The following is a 17,751-nucleotide window of genomic DNA, read 5'->3' on the forward strand; positions in this document are numbered from 1 at the left end:
TGCTTCCTAAAGTTTTATCTATTCAATATCTATTTTATTACTGTAGCACACAATTTATTCCTATTCATTATTTTCTCCACACTTGACTGCACTGACCACAGATGCATTAACTTTCTCATAATTTTTTTTTTAGGATATCCCACTATAATATCATAGCCCATGAATTATCTTAATATTTCACCTTACCATAGTGCCGTACCATTACCCTCAGTTTGCACTGGTAATTAATACCCCAAGGCTCCCCAGGATGCTTTCAATTTCTAAGTGATAACTTTGACACTTCCAGGATCTGTGAGTTTTTTTAAAGTCCTTATAACTTCAAGGCATGAAGTTAAACATGTTTAACTTATTTATTTTCAATTAAGAATTCTTCCATTAAGAAATTGAGGGTTTTTTAATGTTAGTTTAATGTGTGAGCAGTGAGCACTTTTGCAAGTCAGACCTCTAGTGTCTCGAGATGGGTAACGTGCAAATGAGAAACAAATGCTGGTCTCCCAAAAATCCTGGTTTGTATAAATGACATCATCTTTGAACACTGTGAAAAAGGTAGAGAAAAAGCCCTAGTTCTGCCAAGGTAGCATTCAAAAAATACCTTAACTGAAATGTTACCCTTCCCTTCCTGTTGTTCTCAATTCCATTCACCTTCAACTTTTGTACTTTTGAAACAGATACAACAGAGGTCCTGTAGCAACAACCTCTATTTATACAAATAAAGCAAAAGTCTGAACGTAGACCACGGAGCACTAAATAAGGCACACAACCTGTAAGAGGCTCTCTCGTTTTTCTTTTTATCCTTTTTTTTTTTTTATTTTTGTGTTTATACAATTATTTTCTAGACTGCCACCAATAACAGTGTTATGATGAAGCTGCACACTGGTTTTTTCTTTCTCCTAAGAAGAGGGACTTTTATATATCTAGAATATCAATTTTACTTACTAATAATTGAGATAATCCTACTGATATCATTAATTAGAATTATTTTTAAAATAATTCAGTTTCTCAATTCACTGCTTATCCTTTTATTTTTGCAAACTTGCCCTTGAATCTCAATCTGATGGAGCTTGTGACACCTGCAGATTGCATCCTGTCACTCTCTAGCCACTTCTCTTCCTGATAAATAAAAATTAGTATCAGGATGCAACAGTGCTTTAAGTATTTTTCTGTCAAATCTTTTTGCCCTTTTGAAAATAATCTAATTGTCACTAGTTGCTTCAGTAAGAAGTTGCTTTATTTACACTGCTCTAAAAATATTCACAAGTAATAGTCATTGAAATAACAGAACACAATAGTGTTTACTCACCGAGTGTAATATGTCACTGCCTCCACATAATCACCAGTGGCAAAGGCTTCATTGCCCTTTTCTCTTTCACGAGTAGCAATAAAAATCTTCTCTTTCTTTGTCATGCCTAGGAAAAAATTATATACAGAACAATAAACAACTCGCATAGGTGCAATCAAAACACTGTCAGCTAAAATACTTTGAATGTAATAATCTGTATATTATTTTTTTCAAATAACATGGCTTACTAAAAGATACATATATATATATATATATTTTGTTTTCTATAATAAAAACCTAAATTATTCTGATAGGCATACAATTCAGAGTGCAAGACAGAAAGTGGCTGGCTAACCTCTACCATGGGTTTATAATAGCAGATGTATGCTTCACTTCTTTACCACCTAGGGCTCTCAACCTAAACACAACATAATTATTTTAAATTATTAACACCAAGACTAGTTTTTTTCAAATATGTCTCTAAGATCAGTTGGCCTTGTAATAACTTTTAGAATCTTTAGGGCCTGAAAAATAGATAAAGACACTTTTGACTCTATAATACGCTTCTTCAGTTTGCATTCACAGTCTACTACACAGTATTACCATTAAAGAAAAAGTATGTTTCTAAGACATTACCAGTTACATCTATTTTCTTTTCAATTATAGGTAGACGTGGCCTACTAAAGAATCTTGCTTTTGAGTTACTTTCTTCACAGCCTTCATCAATTTTAGAACATTCCTTTTCTACATCGAACCTAAAATTAATAAAAATCACAAATTCAGTAATGCTGTGTATGAAGACTCCTCTACTAATAGAAAAGTTTCCATTATAAACTAAAGGAAAAGAGAAATAAAGGTTGTGTTCAATTACCCATGACTAGCTAGGAAAAAGATGTTTAGTCTTATCTCCTTTCCTTGTGGTGGTGTTTTGGGTTTTTTTGTGTGCTTCTCCTGCTTATATTTTACCTCTCCTCTTCCTCCTCCCTTCTGGTTAAAACCAAACAAACCAAACCAAGAAAAATGTCTGCATCACCTCCTCACCATCTCCCCAGAAAAGACAGGCAAAACTTAAGCAACACTATGAGGCAGCTCAGTTCCAGCCCTATCAAACATTTCCATTAACCTTTACCAAAATACCTATGAAACAGCTTCAATACAATTAATATGGTAAACAAGAAAGATTTCAAAATAGTCTCAGACACTTCCAAGGTGTCTCAGACACTTCCAAGCTACGCTAAAGCTGCTTTTCAAAACAGTGTTTAGGAATTTATATCAAATAAATATTGTCACCACACTCCTATAAAACAAATAGTGTAGGAATTGGTCATTACTCTATCTGGAAACACTAAATTCACTGCTTTTCTGTGTAAGACAATGAAAAATAAACAGCCTTTGTTTTCCACAATAATCTTGACAATATGAATGAATTCTATCTGAAATAGACACACAATTTTGAAAATTTATCCAATTCAAAACATTTTCAGGCAAGACTAGTTGTTCTCCATTTTGATTCTGACCTTTTGCTAACTTGCTTTTACCTTTTTATGATAAAGTTAACCACATTTCAAATTAAGTGTTTTTCAAATATGAAGTGAAACATTTTGTCCAGAAATTGCATAAACAATATTTTGAAGGTTTTGAAACTAACCCAAAGATGTTTTGAAAACATGACGTGCTTCAAACCAGAAAACTTGTTTCAAATAATTTCTGTTTCTGTATACTCATATAATCCAAAATAAATACATTACATGGGAAAATTCACAAACCATAGTATTATCAGCATGCTAAAGCACTTTAAGATAGAGTATATAAAACTGTAAACAAAATCCCCAAATGGTTACTTCAAAGGATACAGTGGAAAGGGGGATGAAAGAATAAATTGTTGCAGAAGTTGTTCTGATAACTTATTTTGTTCACATTTGAGTAGGAAGGCCCCCATTTCTGAAACACCCATGCATGAAAATAACTAATATGCACAACTGTTTGTAATAACAGCATCTTATGCAGACAGGGTTTTTGTAAGGGTTTTGGGTAGAGCGAAGCATTCTAAGAATTACATTACCCAAACCCCACAGTCTCTAGATTTAGCTCCCCATCTACTGCACTGGAAACTTACGTGTCCTCGCTCTGGTTCTACAGCATCACATTCCAGATTTCAGGAGCTAGAGAGATGCTGCTACTACGCAACACACAGAAATACATGTATTTCCCCTTCCATGTTCAATGATTTGGGGGCATCAATCTGTCACATAACTTGGGAGGGTAACATGCCACCACTACATGATGCAGAGTGTGTCTTTGCATCAGGGCTCCATCCACTCTAGAAATATTCAGTTACTGTCTAAACCTCTAATTATGTGTAATTGCATCTGAGCAAACTGATGCACCTGCCTCAAGCTCATTCTTTGAGGTCGGTAGGGCTCAGTGCAGAAATAAGGATTCATCAGTCGTGTTTTTAATTGAGAATTGTGGCTTGAGATACACAGAACATAAAATTTATAAGCCCATGTTAAATAACCCTAGAAGTGCTTTCAAAAAAAGGATAAATTAAGATAATTGTAATTCCTTATTTTTATGTAACTCCATAGATTTTATATCCTAGATATTGAAAGGAAAAATGAAATCTGAAACAAAATCACTTTTATTTCTATTTTCTGCTGACTTGCTGTCTTTCATGCAGCTTGTACAAAAGTATAGATTGACTTGGTCTCAGCTGTTAGCACCACACTGCATTATTTGCATTTTAACAGAACATTTACTATGAAAAACCTAAGTTTCACCCAAGTGTTAGAATTCCCTGAAACGTTTACCGTAATGCTGTATTTCTGGAAAACACTTTAAAAAACCACCACATTCCATTATTAAACAAATATGTAAGATTTAATAAAAACCTAAATGTAATGGATTTAACATACTTGTCCCATTCACAGTAATCCCGTGGTATGTTTTTCTTGTTTCTTTGTTTGTTTTGTAATTTTTTGTTCTGAAAGAGAAACAGACTGTAAGACAATTTTTAAAGCAGGAATTCACAGGCTTTTTGTTTTGTTTCAGCAATACATATTCCTAGTAACTAACACTATGCATGACTAATTTCAGCATAGCCTTGACTACTTAATTCATCTTGCTCTAAAAAGAATCTTCATATATTTCACATATCATTGTATTCTGAGGAGCTCTTCAGTCTCACACTCTCTCTACTGCCCTGTTAAATGTCACAGAGGCACCGAATAAACTTTCAGATAGGAGACTGCTCTTCCTAATTAGTATCTTGTGCTGCCATCTTCCAATTCTTTCAACACAGCAACTCAGAGAACCTGTGCTAAGGTCTCGGGAAAACCCAGCCTTGTGATGAGGTGTTGGATGCTGAGATTGAATCGGTAATTTTGTTTTAAGCTTGCAATTCCCAAGAGAATGCAATGGCACAGATTTTCAAAGTCCCCGGACCCCTCACAACAAGCTTATAAATGTCTGACTTCAAAACACTGCCTGGACTTCTTTTGACTGTTTCATACTCAAGCTAACTCCCAAGATGATTTACACTCATTCTAGCTTTTAGACAAGCTCCATCATTAAGGTTTGCCTTACCTAAAATTTATCCTTAGGACCTTCCTGCAACAATCAGTCCCAACCACACATTCAACTGACTTGCATCACAACCCACCTCCTACACAAACGGAACCTTTGGCATCTCTTCTACCTCTGTCATCAGACATATTTCTGATATGTCCCTCCTTGTTCATTGACTTCAATGATACTTAATAGCAAGGTGTGGCTGCAAACGAGCATTCCACAGTAGAACAGCCAGTTCCCATCTGGTCTGCCCTGGCTGTTGAGCCCTCCTCTTACCTTGCAATCCATCAGACAGTTCAACCAATGTTAAGTGTAAAGTTGCAGATTTACAATTTTCTGGGTGCAAACAAACCATTTGATACGAGATTACAGTACAATCCCTGAATATCTGTACCAGTTCAACCAAGCACGTGATAAACTGGACCAAAGAAACAAGCTGCAACCTCTTACACTAGCTTTACCAGTGGTGACACCGTAACAAGGAAATACTTCTGCAGTTGGATGTAAACACCTCAATTTACATTATGCAAATGTGACCCCCTTCCTGTAAACACTTCTGACGACCTATAATGTTAGGTTACACAAACTTTTATAGCATATAACTTTAGAATTACTCTTAATGTTCTCAGTCTTTCAAGAAGATAGACAAACTGACTGATACATTTAGGGATTAGTACATGTTTGGAGGAGGTAACTCCCAAACATGGCTTCCTGAAACATCAGTTATTATGTATGTGTCCTGGTATATATTACAAACTTACTAATATAAAAAATATCAATTTTTTTTTCAAACCAGAAGTTCTTAACTTAAATAACCACAAAACCAGTGACACACTCAGAAGAAAATTCAAGGTATTTACACTAATGCAACTTTAATTTAGGGAGAGAACTACAGCATGCCCTTTTAAGGAATAAGGCAGAACCATTGATTCAAAAATGCACAGTTTTTAAAATTCCAGGTCTCATATTCTGGGGACCTTTGAAAATAAGTTGCAGATCCAGCAGAGTCAGTAATTTCTCAATCAGTAATATTTCAGAGCATCTTATCCAAGTGGCTTTAATGAAAAAGGTATGTTTGCATGCTGTGGAACTGGGCGGTATGTGGGTATGTAAAGTCTGCCCAAGTCATTTTTCTTGCCAGAACTCACAACGCATGGGTCCCACAAGGTTACAAGCCCAGCGAACAACTTCTGGACCAAAGATCAAAGCAGACTGACTTCAGGTGATACAAAATTTGGCATTGGTTCTCCTCTTGGCCCTGTGTGATGGTCTAAGACATTCTATTCTGTGCCAGCTAACCAGTATTCTTTTTTAGTTCAGAGTATCCAAAATAACATGAAGTCTATATAGGCAGTATCACAATGGATGTTTATAACATAAAACTTGGAATGTGTGTTGCATGCCCTGGACTGTAGCATGAGGAGGTATCTGAGGACAGAAATCTTTCTGGAATAGGAAACTGAGTTTGGCAAAGGAACCTAACTCTGCTGAAACGCCATCAATACAGTATTTTGGAAGTGAGTATCTTTAAACCCATGCTTTAGTTCTGTCCTGGAAAGTGAGGCATCAAAAATAATAATTAAGCAATGTGGGCAGTTAAGAACAGAAAAACTGAAGCTCTCTCCAGTCCTCTTTTTATTTTGTGGTATAGACATAACCTCACAGTCCTGAGCAGTCTGTCCTGAAAGAAAGACAGGGGTCTAAGACAGAAACTTTCATATTGTGTTAAAGAGGGAAATATTCCAAAAATGGATAGAAAAAGAATGAACTTTATGCAAAATCTTCCCCATGATTCCACACCACATAAATAAATAAAAACACCACATAGAATTATAAGCTATTAGTAGTGAATTGAAACTGTACCTACATTTAGTATCAGCATGAAAATTGTATCACAAATGCACCAAACTTGTACCCATTGGTGAAATCCACTCTTTTAGGGTCAATAAGGATTTCCACAACTGGTTTCATTAAAGTTACTGAACTTTTTATGCATCTGAAGAGTCTTTAATCAAATAAAAATGTAAAATTATGGAAGTGGTTTTGGATTTCCTTCTAGCAGAGAGGAGAAACTTATCATGCCAACTTCATAGGTGATAATATGCTACAAAATTATGTGACGCCAGTGCAAAAAATAATTATAGTTTTAGCTGATCAGCTAAACATGTTTAAAACTTGTAAGATCGCACATAGCTTTATCAGCAAGAAAGAAATAACACTTGTTTAAGTATATTATTCTGATTTTTTTGAGATTTCGTATTACAGGTATAAATCTAGTGTATACTACAGAAACATTCTTTTTATTCAGTAATGGTCTAGTAGTGGTATAACTGCACTGCTACGTAAAAAGACTGAATTCTAACACTCATTTTCAAGCCCCCCTTCTCTCTTCCAGGACAGGTTACAATTCACTTCAAAGGCCATCTGCTTGGACAAAAGGAATGGAAATCACATACCACGGATAAGGCATAAGGCTATATTTAGGTTTCCTGGGTAATAATGCTAACACCTAAACATTGTATGGAGAAAAAAAGTGATAAAAACTTGACCTGAAGACTGTTGCATTTTTTAAAATAGAAAAAAAATTTCTGAATAAATATTTTGTCTTTGAATGGAGAACACATACTCTTTAGGAAAACTGTGTATCCTAGATTTCAAGCCACATTCCACCATTTTAGGCTTATATTCTGATCTGGATCCACTGAGTTCACATGATAATTTATTTACCATTTCCTGCTCTAGGAAACACACAAGACATAAATCAAGAGTAAAGCTACAGTGGCACTCTACATCTCAGCAAAACAGTATAGTTAAGAGGAACACGCATTGCAAAATGTGAAAGAGGACAGATTAATTAAAAAAAAAACCAACCAAACCCCCAAAAACCAACTCAAAAGCACGCCTTGGTCACAATACTAACCACTTACAAAGCGTTACACTGAAATACCCAGCCTCTTTGTATACCACATAACAGAGAATGCCTTATTATCCCAAATGTCTTGGTCTGATCTTGAAGTACCAGCTGACAAAAAGTAGTTTCTGACAACATGGGAACATGAATCAGGTATTTACCAATATCCAATTATTCCAATAAAATCTGCCGTATTAACAATTAGTAAGAAATATCACAAGACCTGTAAGGATCCGTTCATAACATTTCTCACTTCCACACTTCCAAAAAGGTAAATCCTTCAGTTAATCTGTTGTAACAGTGCCACAATTCTAAAGAAAAATAGTGAGAATCAGACCGAACCCACCTATGATAACATCGGACAATTCACAAACATGCCATCCCACACCTACTTTTCTACCAGTCCCTCCTACAGACTGCATTTAGTACGAGTAAGAAAAGCTGCTCACAGACGAAACAGATGGCAGGCAGATAAATGAAAAAAAAAACATGAGAAACCCAATACCTAGGAAAAAATGTAACCTTTTATTCTGTAGTTCTGAAGATTTGTTAGGTATGCTTTATGGCTAAAGCTGGAATACCAACTTAAGGTATAAAATAAGGGGAATCAAAAGCTACATGTGTGCAGTAGAACCCAATGAAGAAGTGGCTATAGAGTGAAACAGTGCAGAGGGTCTCCAACATCCACACTGTATGTGTTTCACGGTATTTATTTTGGACTAGTTCCTGTCTGAGCTCATGGAACAAAAGCCTACTGGCAGCTACAGGAAATCTCCTGGCATCATTTCATCTGAAAGGAACCTAGTTCATATGCTTAAACACTACTTTGAAATATGAATCAAAGAACATAAAAGGGTGTTTAAGGAGATTTGATCCAGAAATGAATTCTTGATCAGAATTAAAACATTATTACAGGACACATGCTAGTACTAAGGAGGCACTTTTGTTTAAGCATTGGTCTCTTGCAAGGGAACTACAAGGGTTTTATTTTCTGGTTAAAAAATAAATCTACTAAGAAAGACTCAATGACTAGAAATTTGTGCATATAAAACTTCCTAATTTTAGAAATACATGTAATTAACATACATTAGAAGACTGGAGATACCTGATTAGCAGGAAGACAGCTGCTGGAACAACGAATAGGAGGCAATTTATCTTGTTTTTCATGCAGTGTGTCTGCTCTTGGGAACTGTGGTTTCTTATCATCTTCATACATTTCTGTCACCCAGCTCTGAAAATAAATAAATATCTGTACCTTAAAGCAGGAAAGCAGACAGACTTCATAGCCTACAATGACCCTAACAACTCTCCCTGTAATGCACTGTTCTTAATGGGGAAAAGCAATTAAGACAAAAACCAACTGTATTTTTTTTAATAAAAATCTAAAAAAACCCACAGTTAAAATGGGCATTAAAGATTCAGTGGCATTAATTCAAGAAAATTTTAAAACCCCCAACATAATTCTTTTATCATTTCCTCATTTAATCAAATAATTACATTCTACTTAGGCACAAAAGGAAGATTGATACATCAAAGTGATTATATTACTGACCATTATAAATTAGAGTTATACTGTACCATCAGTTCATCATTAATTGTTTCCCATTCTTCAGCTGTGAAATCAGAAGCTGTGGCTGCAGGCTTATCTTTTCTCAGAGCTCTGCTCCTTGGATCTAAATGCTCAATACGCTTTTCACAAAACAATGTAAGTTCAGGATAACATCCCTCTTCACCAGACCTTTAAAATGCAAAGATATAAAAGTTACAAAAAAGAATTAAACTGCACTGTGTCCTCCACATATCTCTCCAGGTGTAGTCACCACAGTGACTGCAGAGGACTGTTTTCCTGTTACATTTTAATTCCACTATCACTTAACAACGTTTTGATCAGAAAATTCCAGTGAGTTAACCTTCAATCACTTTCCAATGGCCACAGACAATTCACAAATACTATCATAGTGCTCATAAAAAAATGCTTCTGTCATATTCAGCAAAAGTTAAACAGGCACGGCATCTGAAATTACCACAGTTACACAAGATGACTTCATGACAGAACCAAAACCCAGCAGCAGCATTTAAGAAAAACCTGGCATTGAGTTACTCAAACCTTTTGGGTGGTTAGAACAGGACTTAGATTTTCTAGCGTTATCATTTGGAGACTTTTAACATGATTACTTCATATTTTAATTTTTAAATTAGAAAGTCACAAAGAGGTTCAAGGCAAGTAGAGTATTTAGGTAAGAGTTCCTTCAAATTTAACAGAACAGGAATATAAATTGGTAATGAAGGTAAGAAAATACAATGTTTACCTTAACACCCTAAGAATCTTTTCCAGGTGTTTAACATCTGTGCATTTTTCAATGAACTTGTAGTCCAGATGACCGATAGGTATTTGAAACGTTTTAGTGGTTCCTTGGTCCAGCCAAAATGGTACTGACTCATCACCCATACCTATTAAAAGGAAAAAATACAGTGATTCTATAGGCACTTAGTTCTATTTTGAAGCAACGCTTATTAATTTAAGGAATAACCAACTCTGTTATGCAAGCAGACCTACAGCCACAAAAGAGAAATTTCAAATTTGAACACCTGATCACACAAACTTCTTGACAGAGGTTTACTGAAAAAAGTACACTTTGGAAAAAGGCTACGTACAGCTCTATTGCTTGTGCAAGCAGTCAGACTGCTTAAAAAGAAATTGCCAATTTTTGCCTACCGCATTCTCTATTTTTCTTTAAACACAATATGGTACTGTGGTGGGGATGAACGAGAAGATGATGCAGGACTCTCTATTTTTTTCAGAGCGTAGATGTTACCCAACTCAGTGTATCTAATGGAATGATAACCTTTGGCTTCTCTGTAGCCAAAATAAATCCAATTGTCTTTCCTCACTAACTGCATTTTCTGGGCCTCTGATTATTTATGTTACTATATATTATATTGGGTGTTAGATATACATATATATTGTATACATATTATTACATTTCTATTATTACTGTACTAAACCTGCATCTTTTCCAGTAAGTCTGTAAGTGATGACGTGAGGTGTTCAGACTGGGCACTTCCAGCCTCCCTGTACCTTTGACCTGCTCACCTGCATCTTTTTCTATTTTGATTCCAAGCTCTATGGAGCAGAAATTCTCCCCTCATGTTATATAGTGCTTAAAGCAGTAAACAAGTACAGTAAGAGCAGCTAGCTCATATGTGTTAACAACTATGTATGAATATAAACCTGACTAAAATAACTGTGTTCTAACATCTAGCATAGTTACACATATTAGCCTGCAGTCGCACAAAAATGTTTACAATACAGTATCACTTAAATAATTACTAGTTATAATTAGGTATTACATAAGGATAGGATTCTGCCCCCAAAATGTAACGGTTTCAGGACAGGAAAAGACACAACATGCACGGAAAGAGACGAATACAGGAAATAATTAGGGGTAAAACGCAAAAAACATCACAAACCTGCAACCTTTCCTCCCGTGCCGGTGTTTCCAGAGGCGTTAGGAACCGGACACCACACCTCGGTTGCGCAGGGCGCAGCTCTACTACAACACAACTTTCACGCCGCGGAGCCAGGAATTTACCTTCCCAAGGCCACCGAAGGCTCCCCTCACGGCGCGGCCGGGGCGCGGGCAGCCCCAGCCTAGCAACTGTTGCTATGTACAACATGGCGGCCGCGCCCGGGCGAGCGGCGGCGCGCACACGGGGCTGTCTTCCCCGGTGACCCCCGTACAAGGCTCCCCAGCGCCGGCAGACACACCGACGCGACGGCCCGGACTGCAACACCCACCTGCCCGGTGCCCCGGTGCCGCCATGGTGCAGCCGCCACCCGTCGCTGGGCTCCGCCGGCCGCCGCGCATGCGCAGCTGGGCTGTGGCGGAGGCCGCGCTGCCGCCCCCCTCCTTCCTCCGCCGGGCGGGAGCGGAGCCCCTAGGTCAGGGCTGAGCGGGGCGACGGGGGCAGAAATACAGGTTTAGTAAAACATCACCCGTTCGCTTTCAACGGAGCATTTCATTCAGCTTCGAACCACCACTCCCCTCCCAACACCGGTCTCCACAACGCCACGGCCCGCCAGCGCGGCAGGCCCCGGCGGCGCTCGCTGAGGCAGGCCCGGGCCCGGGCCCCCGCCCCCTCCCGGCAGCAGCAGCTGCTCTTCCCCGCAGCTCTCCGGTCGAAGGAAGCGCCCCAGCTGCCCAGCCCTGACCCCCACCGCAGCTCCTGTGGCGTTGGCACTGTCTTCTCTAGCGGGCGGCCCTTGAGCTCGCCCCTCTGAGCAGCCACGGCAGCGGCCCCCTTGTTTCTGTGGTGCAGGCTGGTCAGCAAACTGGTAGCAACTGCGCAGTATAAATGATAACATTTTTACGTGAGTGTATCTGGCTTCCAGGGAAAAACCTAGGCAAGAAATGCCTGAACAGCTAAGATACTTAAGAAAATCTTAACCAAACAGCCTCAAAACAAAATCTGGTAAGTGCTTTTTTACCCCCTGAAACGACCCACTGCAGTTCATTTATGAGCCAGTACACAGTCATGCAGTCCGTAACAAAGACACCTTACTACATTGGTAACAGTTGAACACTTCACATTAATAGCATCATTAACACCATCAAAATTGAGAATTGGAAGCACTTAAGGAGGTTACATAAGCATCAGACACAATCCAGCAGTTTCTTGTAGTACACTTCAATGATAAGGATATTTTATTATTACTTAATACACATCCCAGACAGATGGATGCAAAAAGTTTTGGACCATCAATATAAAACCACTTTGGTCTTTTTATTACAGACCTCTGAGAAGTCACCTGAAAAGCAAAACAAGGTGCTATTTTAGTTTTGGAACACTACCCAGATTAGCTTTATAGCACAGATCTAATTCATTCCTTGAGGTACAACAAAATCAAGAAGCACTTTGGAAATTTGTTTACACACTGCTTCTTAATGTTTACCTTGCCTCCTGCCCTCTTCTGAGAGATGATTTTTCTGGCACTTCGTCCGCAACAGAGGAATTCACTCAAACCAGTGATTTTATGCAATTCACAGCAGTCCAAAGAACATTTAACAAAGTTAAAGTGTAAAGTTGAGAGTAATGAAAACAAGGTTAACTCACTGAAGTTACCACTGAACCTGAAAAAACTATCATATACTCTAACTACAATTTAAACAACAGCTTTAGAAATCTACTGCTGGAAGACAATATAGACAAAATTTAGTATCACAGTAAACTTTAATATGTCAATATCTTAAAACACAAATAAGAGTATGCATTTGTACAGAAATGGATTTACAGAGCAAAGTTATCAGCAAGATTAAACTGCATCATGAAGTCACTGTGTCTTCAGCAAACATCATCGGGCATCAAAAACCACCACTAGGTTAGTGCAGTTAAAGAAAAAAATGTAGTTGAAAAAAGACTCGGAGCTGGGGGGGAGGAGAAGACAGACTGTCTAAGTCTAAAGTCGCAACTAACTACATAAAGCATTTCCAAACTCATCTTTCATCTTTAATGAACCCTACAACACTTTTATTAAAAGGCTGAATAATATCAACAATGCACAGTATGTCACCCAGCAGACTATCATAGCTTATTATATCTTGCATAGAAAATGAAAAAAAAAACCAAAAGAGAAAGTGCCAGGAAAGAAAACAAGGTGCCCAATCACGCTTCAGAGACTTTCCTATAACACTCTGCTCTACTGTCTTGATTTTTAGCCTTGAAGGATTCTTACAATTACTCAAATCTTCTCTTCCGTTTCCCTTATATGGCTTGTCTCTACTCACAGCTTAAGTGCACGTGTAAAAGGATACATCTTTTTGTCCTCTTCTTGTACATTATTCTGTAGCCACATTCTCTGCATCTGATAGGATCTCTTGCTTTTATCTCATTTTCTGTATGACATTCTGATGTGATGGAGTGGGTAAACAAAATCAGAATTGTTAACACACAGATAACTTTCAAAAGTCACAATAGTCAAATTGCAAGATGTGGCAAACAACAGAAAATAACTGTAGTGAATTTGTATGAAAAGCTGAATGATATCAAGATACTGTGACAAAAAAAAAAAAAGCAAATTTACCTTCTATTAAGGTCAGGCAGGATCTTGCTAAACTCACCAAATTCTTATTGCACAGATTACATTCCGCTCTTAATACAACTAGACTGTCTACTAATGAAAACTTCAGCTCAGCCCCCAAAAGACCCAAGTTTACTTTCTTAAAACAAAATAGTTCAGATATTCCTGAAATGACAATTGAAAATCACCAATTTTTAAAATTTTTAAGTTGCTGACTTATCTACATGTAAGAGAGAATTTGACTACTGCACTTCAAAAAAAGCTGACTGACCATATAGCATTCTAAAAAAAATAAATTCTCTGCGATGCACTAAGTAGAAGGTCCACTATCTGCACCACAAGCAGACACAGAGAAAGCATCCTCTAGAGATGGAGACCTTCCAAACAGCAAGACAAGCTCTAATGAATCACTTCCACGTGGCTATCCATATATAACCTGTATATGTGGTACCATCAGTATGTAAAGCTTTAAAGAACATCAGGATCCACACTTGTATTTATGTACACTTCAGTGCAATGATTACACAGTCTTCATTATTAAAACACTGAGTCTCAAATAACAAGTAAAAAAATTCACTGATGTCTTCTCTTTACCTCCACAAATGTAAATCATTGGCTGCTGCTTTGGAGGCTGCACATCCTTCTGTGAATCCATGTCCTAAACAAAAAACACCGAACATGCAAACCAGCTTTCTTTTTTAATTCATTTTTCAAGGCATACACAAACCCTTATGCCAGCAAATAGCATTCATGATGCTTCTTTATGAGCATGACTCTCAGATGCTTTTGTTTAATATTACAGTAAGGATTGTTTCCCTATTTTCAGAGTTTGTTTCAGTATAAATTCAACTAGGAAAACTAGGGTCTTGGAAACAGAAAGATAGGCTTGACAAAAACAGTTCATCCTTTGTTTAAGAGAGTCTGACCAGCACTTGACAAATCACCTTGTTAAAGCCCTCAATATGCCACTCCATTGGAGAAAACTGGAGATAATTCACTAAATTCCACATCTTTTAAATAAGGTTTTGCTCTATCATAACCATAGCAGCATCTTAATCCATGTTAAAGTCTTTTTGTGTCAGTACATTATTGTAAAATATAAGCAGTCACCTATTAGCACTTGAAAACAGCAGTGCCTTCCAAAACAGCTGAACTAAGGAGGATGTGCTCATTTTGGCTGGGATAGAGTTAATTTTCTTCACAGTAGCTAGTATGTGTTATGTTTTGGATTTGTGCTGGAAACAGTGCTGATAACAGAGATGTTTTAGTTACTGCTGAGCAGGGCTTACACAGAGTCAAGGCCTTTTCTGCTTCTCACACCGCCCCACCAGTGAGGAGGCTAGGGAGCAAAGGAAGTTGGGAAGGGACACAGCCAGGACAGCTGACCCAACTGATCAAAGGGATATTCCATACCGTACAACATCATGCTCAGCATATAGAGCTGGGGAAGAAAGAGGAAGGGGGACACACATTCAAAGTGATGGCATTTGTCTTCCCAAGTAACTCTTACAGGTGATGGAGCCCTGCTTTCCTGGAGATGGCTTAACACCTGCCTGCCCATGGGAAATGGTAAACGAATTCCTTGCTTTGCTGTCTTTATCCAACCTACTTTGTGAGTTTTCTCACTTTTACTCTTCTAATTCTCTCCCCCATCCCACTGGGGATGCAGTTTTATGGGGCCTAGTTGCCAGCTGGTGTTAAATCACGACAGAGGACCACAGATGCAACTAAATGACTTGAATTGGTGCTGCTCATACAGCAAAGTAATACTACTGCTAAAGACAGCAGTGCTCTACAGCTATGTATTTTGCAGGGAGGTGCCATGGTTTAGACAGCCTTCGCGTACCCTACAACTGTAAGTAACTGCCAATCTGACAGGGCCAAGAGGCACACAGATGCACCAACGTGCACCAGCGCGCAACCGTTACCACATCGGAGCACCGGCCGCGCTACTCCTGCCCGGGGCGCCACACGTACTTGTGAAAGGCAAACCCGCCCCTTCCCGCCCCGCGACGGAGGAGCCGGGCGGGCGGGCGGCCCTTCTCACAGCCCACCGCCCCCGCGGCCCTAGGCAGCCCAGTTCCGCACCGGGACCACCCCACAGCCCCGTGGTGCTTTTACACAAAAGAAAAGCCTACAAGGTTGGGGCGACCCTTCCCCTGCTCACCACAGCCACACCCCCCACAAGCCAAGGCGACCACCGGCTGCAAAGAGAGGAACCCGAAAACCCCCGGCCACCGCCAACCCACCTGCGTAAGCAACTCCGGGGGCCCGGGCGCTGGTTGATGACGACAACGCGGGCGCCGCCGGAGGCGGGGCCGGTGCCGCCGACGCCGATTGCGCGGCCCGCCCCGCGGTGCCCGGTGCCGCCCTGAGCCGTGTAGCTCAGTGCGTGCCGTTATGCGGCTGGCGGTGCCCTGGTACCGTGCGGAGACCGCACCGCAGCTGTGCCCTGCCCTGCCCTGCCCTGTGAGTGAGGGAGCTGCGGGAACCCTGGGGCCCCGGCCCGAGCGGCTGGGCCCCGGCAGCAAGCGGCCGGCAGCTCCCGCCTCCTCCCTGCTGAATAATTTCAGTTGAGAACGTAATAAATATTTAGCTGCCGGCGTGAACCACTTTGGAGAAAAGCAGTATATTTGCTGGCATTTTTTAATAGATGTTTTCATATGAGTAGCAGCGTCAGTTTCCTAAGCAGAAGGTAGGCAGCGGCGCCCTGGGTGGCTGTGTCCGGCGGTCCCCCACCCGCTCTGTTCGCTCGGGGGGGGAGAACGCCCCGTGCCAGCTCCGATCTACGGCTGGGACCTCGCAACCGCCGAGGTGTTTTACCTCAACGCCCTTTCTCTTTTCAGAAGCATTTTACCTAAGATTTTACCTAAAACCCGCATCTTGATATCTTAATGTCGTGGGTGGTATCATATGTACTTACATTAAACTAAACTTACAAGCTGTGATACTACCTGTTGTAAGGTCGTATTATGAAAGAAGTTGAAATGTCGGCGATTCCCGAACGTACTGAAGTGAAATGGTACTGACGAGATTTTAAACGGGTTTTGTTGCTCTCAGTCCCTGGAGGTATGGATTTTGAATTTTCGATAGACACTCTCTAGAATCAGCTATCATTGCTTTATTCCTGGGGAAAAAAAAAATTAACAAATACTGTGTTTTGTGTATATGACGATTTAAATTACTTCATCATTCACAAGGTTCCCTATTTCAAGGAAAGGTATTTCTTTTTCTGAATACCTAGTTAAAATTGTTTCCTAAGCACCTGACTGCATTGCTATGTATGAGGGTTTATCAGTTGTAATTAATGATGTTGTCCTCATAGTAGCAAATCACCTTCATACATTGACCTATAGCTTATCTAAAATAAATGTGAGGAGTAATGAAGAAGCGCGGTTTTCCTAATTTTGTATGAAGTTAAACGTAATGGAAACACAATGATGATTTTGGGCAGCTCCCTTGCTTCTCCATACCGCTGTGTGTGAATAAAGCTAAATACAACTATTGGAGTGCCAGAATAAAGCACGAGCAAGAAAAACGGTATGTGAAAGGCAGAGCTATTCGTCTCGATTCTGAGTTCCCCGTGCCATTACTGCCGCCGTCCTCTCCTCCGCCAGCGCCGTCGTAGGTGCGGGTGCGTGCCCAGAGTTTGAGGATGGGGGGGGGACACACAATCCTGAACCCTACATCTCCTGGTAAACGCACACTAAGTAATTACCATCTCATAAATACAGAAGTAAAAAACAACTGGCGTTATTTCTCCAGGCTCGTTTTGTATTTTAAATATGTATGCGTTTGTCAGACCGGTAATTTTAAAAGGGCTTGGTAATGATACCACCATGAAAAAGTCAGTTAATTCTGTGAAAATAAGGTCTCCGCTGTTAAGAAAGAAATCATGTAATTGCTCGATTA

General features: G+C 39.5%; 2 protein-coding genes across 5 annotated transcripts in view; both read right to left on the minus strand.

Annotated features, from left to right (window-relative positions):
* Positions 1–11,609, minus strand: part of SPAG1 (sperm associated antigen 1) — a 45,157-nt gene extending 33,548 nt beyond the window's left edge. The window contains exons 1-7 of one of the 4 annotated variants that reach the window (XM_055703982.1): positions 11,560–11,609; positions 10,070–10,211; positions 9,339–9,498; positions 8,866–8,991; positions 4,195–4,262; positions 1,916–2,034; positions 1,301–1,406 (exon numbers count right to left, since the gene is read on the minus strand). In XM_055703982.1, coding sequence (XP_055559957.1) covers positions 1,301–1,406; positions 1,916–2,034; positions 4,195–4,262; positions 8,866–8,991; positions 9,339–9,498; positions 10,070–10,211; positions 11,560–11,584 — 746 coding nt within the window. In that variant the 5' untranslated portion in view covers positions 11,585–11,609. The other 3 variants (XM_027814161.2, XM_055703983.1, XM_027814162.2) reach the window with 3 other exon arrangements.
* Positions 11,610–12,973: 1,364 nt separating this feature from the next.
* On the minus strand, positions 12,974–16,211 carry POLR2K (RNA polymerase II, I and III subunit K). The gene is made up of 4 exons (XM_005445375.4): positions 16,089–16,211; positions 14,434–14,497; positions 13,574–13,666; positions 12,974–13,136 (listed from the first exon to the last, which is right to left on the minus strand). The coding sequence occupies exons 2-4, from the start codon at positions 14,492–14,494 to the stop codon at positions 13,114–13,116; spliced, it is 177 nt and encodes a 58-aa protein (XP_005445432.1). The 5' UTR covers positions 14,495–14,497; positions 16,089–16,211; the 3' UTR covers positions 12,974–13,113.
* Positions 16,212–17,751: the final 1,540 nt, after the last annotated feature.

The sequence above is a fragment of the Falco cherrug genome, chromosome 3, assembly GCF_023634085.1.
Source record: "Falco cherrug isolate bFalChe1 chromosome 3, bFalChe1.pri, whole genome shotgun sequence".
NCBI classification, from domain to species: Eukaryota; Metazoa; Chordata; class Aves; order Falconiformes; family Falconidae; genus Falco; species Falco cherrug.

Bases quoted from the DNA above. Each gene is read 5' to 3' on its own strand.
- POLR2K (XM_005445375.4), bottom strand. From the start codon at position 14,494: ATGGATTCACAGAAGGATGTGCAGCCTCCAAAGCAGCAGCCAATGATT. The intron at 13,667-14,433 runs GTAAAGAGAAGA...CCATCACATCAG, and splicing joins AATGATTTACATTTGTGGAG to AATGTCATACAGAAAATGAG. The intron at 13,137-13,573 runs GTATCCTTTTAC...GCACTAACCTAG, and splicing joins CAAGAAGAGGACAAAAAGAT to TGGTGGTTTTTGATGCCCGA.